The following is a 7051-nucleotide window of genomic DNA, read 5'->3' as shown; positions in this document are numbered from 1 at the left end:
TTCAATGTTTTAAATAATAAAAAACAAAAAATAAAATACCTTTTCTCCAACCCAGTCTAATGTTTAGTCCCTTTAGCTTTAGGGTTTCTCGAGTTCCCTCGTCTGAACCCTCACAACCAACTGACCACCTACGGTAGCCAGTGCCTCCAGCATCCGATGATGACATACACAGACCGACGATGACCGACGACGGCGAGCTTGCAGAGAGCGGGCAGCACTTACAACTAGTAGTAAGAGTTGGCGAGCCTTGCGGCGGCTAGCACTTGCAGTGGCAGACGGTTAGTTTGCTCACCAATGTGCAACCACTTGCAGTGGCAATCACCTACGACAATCAGTAGGGACCTTGGGTCCTCTAAGCAACATTCTAGAGATGTATACGGAAGAGTTCAACAACACCATGCTCACCAATGTGCCAAGGATGGCATCGATGATTAAGCACGCAGGTCAGGCTATGGTGGAGAGAAGGATATGCGGCTCGATTGTCTGCACTGAAACTATGGTAGTGGCCTTGGGTGGCTCTGCTCCTCGTACATACACCACTTCTAAGCACACCTTGGTGGGGATGGTCCAGTTAGCCTATAGTGAGCTGGGGGCTCATGGCATTAGGGTCAACTGCATCTCCCCTTTTGGAGTCACTTCCCCATTGGCCTGCAGAGGCTGCTCTGTTTCTTGCTTCAGACGAAGTAGATGGAGGATTCACAGTAGTTAGTCATAGCTACTCCACCATCCAGAGAGAGAGAGAGAGAGAGAGAGGGAGATTTATTGTTGAAGTTTTATTGTTTTATTTTTCTCTTTTTTTCTGTATTTTTTGAATTTTTTTGTGTTTTTTCTATATTTATTAAAAATTCTGTATTTTATTTTTATAAGAGAGAGAGAGAGAGAGAGAGAGAGAGAGAGAGAGATTTACTGTTGAAGTTTTATGGTTTTATTTTTCTTTTTTTCTGTATTTTTCTGTATTTTTTTGTGTTTTTTCTATATTTTTAAAAATTTTCTGTATTTTATTTTTATACTTTTTTATGTATTTTGCATTGTATTATTTTTTATTCAGATAGTGTTATTTTTTTTTGTATTTTACCGTATTTTTTCTGTTTTTTATTTAGATTTATATTATTTTTTATTATTTATAAATATTATTTTTTTATTTTTTATTTATTTATGATGTAACGGGTCAAACTGTTCAACCTGGATGGTTGAACCGCTTAACGAAAAACCGGTCTCATGACCAATTCTGTTTCCGGTTCATTTTTTAAAACCTTGGGTTTTTCCACTTTTCCTTTCTTTCCCTACTTTTTCCTTCAAACCAAATATAACCTTAGCGTCTTGACACATTTCAAAAATAAGCTTAAAAAATGTGATCGAAACACCCGTTATGCATGATGCACTGAACGTATTTAAGGTGTATCGATAGATATAATTAACTTCAAAATGTTATTGATAGATATAATTAACTTCAAAAATAGGCAGGCCAACCTTAATGAATGTAATGGAAACACCCGTTATGCTGATGCATCCAATGTTTAAAATTGTATCGATACTTTGAACTAGGATGTCAAGTCATTTAAAAATGTTGATATAATTAATTCAAATACACAGGTGTTAATTTAAAACAAATAACACATATTGTCTTGGCATGTAAGAATAAATTTGTGGGAAATTTTGGATTTGGGGAGTTAGATATATAAAATGGGAAATCCATCTCCCGCGGACTACAGAATTCATCAAATGAATATGAATCCAAAGTCCAAACACGAGGAGGTATCCTGGTGACGACAACCACGCACACTCGTGATTTGATTATATCAACTAATTTTGTATTTACTATTTTGATTTTGTCATTAACTCAAAAGATAAAATCATCCATCAATCGTCAATTAAAGAAAAGCAATGTCCCAAATATAACCGTCCAAATGTCCATCTATATAATATATAGATGGGTAGGGTACCGTTGGTTGATCTGGAGTCTGGACCCGCGGAAATCGCTCCCGCTCCTGTCAGCCATTTCTCCCGGCCTCTTTCTCTTTCCATCTGAGCTGCTCTTTCCATGAAACCTCTCTTTGAAGCTTTGAAGCTTTGAAGCTTTGAACCGTTAACCAAAGGCAAGGGACTAGTGGGGATTCCCCTTCGCGTTCTTGACTCTCCACACACCCTGCTGTTCTCTGCTCGTGCCACAGGGACATGAAAAACATCGATCGTCTCGCCCGAGGGTGGGTATCAATAATCTATATCTGTTGTTTATCTTCTCTATGTCATCTCCGAGTTGTGACTCGCTTTGGGTCTTTCTGAGCTCTTCTTTTATGCTTAGAGTCTCCTCCTTCTTGCCCATTTGACGCGGCTTGAAGGCTTTATGGTTATGAAAGCTGTTGCTTTCGTATCAAAAAACAAGGGTCCTTGTTGCTGCTTCTTTGGTTCTTCTCTGATTATATTTGAACTTTTTTTCATTCCCACATGAAAACAAAAACTCCCTTTTAGTCCTTCTTTTATTGTTTTCCCTTCAGGAAATTTTCAGGATCATCATGTTGCCTTTGCTAGCTCGAACAGGGAGGCACCGGCAAAGATATGAGGACCAACTTCGTCTCGTTGCTGGGTACTAATTTTATCAATGTTTGGCTTATATTGCTCTTGTTATTTATTCTTTTTAACTTATTAGGTGTTTTGCTTGTTGTTGTTGTTGTTTTTTTGGTTTTCATTTTCGGCTTCTGTGATTTATGATTTATCTATGCCATTGCCGTGCAATATGATTGCTTTATGCAAAACTAATTTCATCATGCGTAGGCCTTTTACAGGATTTCCCAAAAAATAAAAAGAAAGGACAGGAAAGAAAACAAAAGCCAAAATTGTGGTAAATTTGAAGATTTTATGTACAATCTCCAAAAATTTAGGTGCCCTTAAGAGGTGAAGTGGGTTTTCTTGGATGAGCAATATATTTCTTATCCTGATCAAGTGTGGTAGAGTTGTATAATAATGATGACTTTTCTACTTTGGATTTTGTATTAGATGGTGACAAAATGGGGGTCCTACCTTGAATTGTTTTTTGATGGGCGGAGCCCTACCTTGAATTGAATTGATGCTGCTTCATGTTTTTGTTTTCAATTGTTACGGGCGCCGTGCCGTTGTCCTTATTTTTTATTTTATTTTTTTCATCATAACCTGTTCTGAACTTTCCCAACCCTTTCGGTGGTGCTTACGTGGGAGGTTCGGTGTTTGGACTTAGACGCTTCAGTTTCCCAATTTATTTTTAATTTTTAATGATATGATCTATAACCAGCTTCGTACCTCAAGGTTGAGACGCAGAATGCGCAATTTGCTTTTGGGTCAACCCTTATTTTAATTTTATTTGGATTTTCTGGAGAGAAAGAGAGTTTTTTTTCTTTGGGATTTGTTTTCTTGGGTTTCATTAGCCTCAGATTGTTTATCGATTTGGACCCTCTTCCTCCTCATTTTGGTGCGGGCAGACAGAACTACTACTCGTTGCCCGGATGTGCTGCACTATGTAAAAACAACAGGGAAAACAAGGTAGAGAGAGAACAAAAAGATATTGATTCTGTTCTGAGTTTTGACAAATACTCCCATGGTTGTTTTCGTTAGTGATGTTTCAACTGAGAGCCTATGGGGTGGTGTCAAATCTCAATTAATAAAATTTATACACGTTTTTCTTCTAAATGTAAATGGTATCCCATAAGTCACAACCCTTTTTCTTTTTCTCTTTTAGGTTGGTTTTCCTTACATTCTGTTGACCTTCTTGAAGTGCCCATTTTATTAGTTTGCACTGAATATTAGATTCATCAGTGGACTTTGACAAATACTTTCAAGTTTGGAGTTTTTTTTTTTTTTTTTGTTAATGTCCATCTGTTGTTTCTCACCACTTGTTGCAACACAAACAGGTGCATTCCTTACAGGCTAAAAGAAGATGTCGATGATCACAGTTGTGATCTGGTGAATGGGTTGGAAGTGCTTATGATTTCTTCACCAAATCGGGATGACCTTGTATTTCCAAAAGTATGCATCTTTCTGCTTTCATTCCTTAATTTAATGCGAAGCCATTTAAAATTTTGAATCATGTGCTCTATAATGTATTACAGTGCCATTAGCATCAAGTAGGGGACAGAAAGAGGAATGTTATCATTAGTGGAAATTTTTGAACTGATGTTATTTACATATAATTTGGTTCAGGGTGGGTGGGAGGATGATGAATCTGTTTGGCAAGCCGCATGTCGTGAGGCCTTGGAGGAAGCAGGAGTGAGAGGAATTCTTGATGTAGGTTCCATTTCCTTTTGGTATCTAGACTGCTTGTTGTTGCATATCTTGGACACACTATGAATCTACTTCCAACTGTTGCTTCAGGTTCTGCTGTCCCGGCATTGTTCCTCATCATACTAGTGACTAGTCTACATTCTTTCTGCCTTGGGAAATTGCTCAGTTTGAAGTTCTATCTGAAGTTACCCCATCTTGTGCATCATTCACTTCACATTGGGAATAAAGCTTTAAAACAGATGAAAGTGAACTGATTTACTGATAGTTTGAACAGGAAGCATTTGGCCTTCTGTGAGGAAAAAAAGTGGGGGCTACTGTGTATTCTACCCAGAGCGTACATGCTCAAGAATGCCACACAGTATCATAATTATTAGATATGATATTATGGCAGTTATCTGTTATGTTAGCTTGTTGCCTGTGTTGCATACTATCCATGGGATGCATTTAGTCGCAAATTAGGTAGTTTGACTTATCATGGCCTTTTTTTTGTTGTGGTAAATAATTTTTAGCTTCTTTCAAAATGAAGTCCTGAGCTCCACTGCCATTTGGATTACCTGCCTTAGTGCCAAACATTCTGTTATAATCATTGATTGAAAATGTATTCTCTTCCAAATGTAGCCAGCTGCATAAATCCTCCAATGTAAAACCTATGAAGATCATGGGATGATGCATCTTTGCGATAGCCTTTGGATACTAATCCACATATATACTTCCCCCCAAAGATCTGATGGTTAGAATCACCCAATATTCTTTTTTAGTTTTGTTATGCACCTTCATTGTCCCTTGGTACGACAAAGCATCCCAGTCCAAATTCAGAAATTATCTTCGAGTTCATACTCTTGGAGCTGCTTTTCTTCCCCCAATTGAGCTTCTTTTTGTTACAAATTTCTTTAAGAACCTTGGTCTATTATGCATTGTGCTTGCTCTATGTTCAAATGCAAGCAACATTGAGTTAATGGAGTTCATCACAATTGCTTGGTTCAATGTTAAAATCTTAGGCTGACAATGCAAGAACTACAGTGGTTAGGTCCATATCCAGTCCACCCATCCCAAGGTCCCAGGTAGCCAGGGCAACATTGAGTTAATGGCCCTTGGTAGTTGAATTTGTGTTCTCCCCCAAATCATTTGACTATGATGCATGACATAAGGAAAATAGAAAATAGAAGTAAAAGAAACATTGAATCATCTGATAAATTGTGATTCCTCCTCTCTCGTAGGAAAATCAGCTGGGAGTTTGGGAGTTCAGAAGCAAGAGCAGACAGGATAGCAGTAGCCTGGAAGGAGGTTGTAGAGGTTACATGTTTGCACTGAGGGTTACCGAGGAGCTCAACTCCTGGCCGGAGCAGGCTAGCCATGACAGGAAATGGGTCAGTATGCGATAAAGTTGTACAAAAATGATGGGATATTTGTTAACCATGGCTCATTCTTTTAACTGTTTAGAAGGATCCAAATATGTAAAATTAGGTCAACATAAGCAAGTTCTGTAATTTGATCCATCAATTGGATGCCTTGAAAGCCACATGTATATTGAGGGAAGCCATTGTTAAGAACATTGTATTCAGTTTTTACGATACAAGGCAGTGAATTCCCTGGTTAATAACTACTAAGCACCTATGAGCCTAACTTGAGACCTGGTTTTCCCTTTGTAGCTGACAGTTGGAGAAGCATTCAAACTCTGCCGGTATGAATGGATGCGTGGTGCTCTTGACCAATTTCTGAGAGTTCTTTCAAAGAAAATGGAACAAAGAGAGAGGAAAATTCTGATGGAGCCTCCTTCAGTTCCAGTGACAGAGCATCGGATTGTCCCACCAAACTGCTTTGTGACGCCTTGTGGTTCTCAGCCACTGGATGAGACCTATGATTGTGTAGTCGCAGGTCTGGTGGACCCTTCTTCGGTTCCAGTGCCTGAGCATCCGGTCTTGCCACCAAACTGCTATGTGAAGAAGCCTCCTGGGTCACCACATCTTGATGAGCCCCATGATTGTGTTGTCCAGGGATGATGACCAAGATGTGGCATTTCCAAATGAGAGGGAGCAGAGACTCTCCCCGGTTGGAGAGCTTCTTCTGTGAAGAGCCATCAACAACTTTTTGGCCAGTCATCTGAATTTCTTCTTACCTTCTCCTGTGAAGAGCCATCAACAGCTTTTTGGCCATCTTCAGTCACTTGCCCGGTGCTGTTCGGTGGGTCTTGTCTGATTGTGGTACGGTTCTGAAAGTGAACTTCTGTTAACTTACAAGTTGAAAAGCAAATAAACACCAAATTTCATCCTACCTTGTTTTAGTTAAACAGTTCAAAAAAAAAAAAAAAAACCTCCTCTTTTTATTTCTTTCTTGTTTGGTAATGAAAGGAGGGGTGACATGAAGCAAAAAATCTGGTGCCTAATCCAACTTCTAGTATACGGCACAAATGCCTGAAGAATTAAGAATCATGACTTGAAAACCTTGCAAATTGCAATCAACCAAAGACAAGGAATCAAAACTACAAAAGTGCATTGTTTTTTATTATGACAACCTTTTGAACTTCACCAAAAAACATCACTTTTGACCCTTAAGAATTAAAAGGGCCACTTTTGCCCTCAAACTATGATGAAAAGACCAATTTAAGGTAAAAATAGATGGAGTTAGAGACCCGTTAGAAAATGAATAAAATAATAAAAGCATGCTTATGTGGCACTTCTCAAGTTTGAAAAGGCCACTTCAAATTCTAAAGTTCGAAAATGTCACTTTAATAAAATTAATTAAGTTAATTAAATAAGTTACACTAATTAAGATAATTAAGTCAATTATGTAAATTAAGCAA

At 38.3% G+C, this 7051-nt stretch overlaps 1 protein-coding gene across 2 annotated transcripts; it reads left to right on the top strand.

Moving 5' to 3' along the window:
- Nucleotides 1–1663: 1663 nt before the first annotated feature.
- On the top strand, nucleotides 1664–6522 carry LOC148862289 (nudix hydrolase 12, mitochondrial-like). Of its 2 annotated transcripts, XM_088975127.1 has the most exons (6): nucleotides 1664–2204; nucleotides 2496–2584; nucleotides 3882–3996; nucleotides 4171–4254; nucleotides 5469–5618; nucleotides 5901–6522. In XM_088975127.1, the coding sequence occupies exons 2-6, from the start codon at nucleotides 2514–2516 to the stop codon at nucleotides 6249–6251; spliced, it is 771 nt and encodes a 256-aa protein (XP_088831253.1). In that variant the 5' UTR covers nucleotides 1664–2204; nucleotides 2496–2513; the 3' UTR covers nucleotides 6252–6522. The 2 variants fall into 2 exon arrangements, with proteins under 2 accessions (XP_088831253.1, XP_088831254.1); XM_088975128.1 differs by lacking the exons at nucleotides 1664–2204; nucleotides 2496–2584 and adding an exon at nucleotides 2638–3513.
- Nucleotides 6523–7051: the final 529 nt, after the last annotated feature.

This window comes from Nelumbo lutea, chromosome 3, assembly GCF_056320005.1.
Source record: "Nelumbo lutea isolate HS-2025 chromosome 3, American lotus-T2T, whole genome shotgun sequence".
Classification (NCBI taxonomy): Eukaryota; Viridiplantae; Streptophyta; class Magnoliopsida; order Proteales; family Nelumbonaceae; genus Nelumbo; species Nelumbo lutea.
This window is presented reverse-complemented; position numbering and strand designations above follow the sequence as displayed.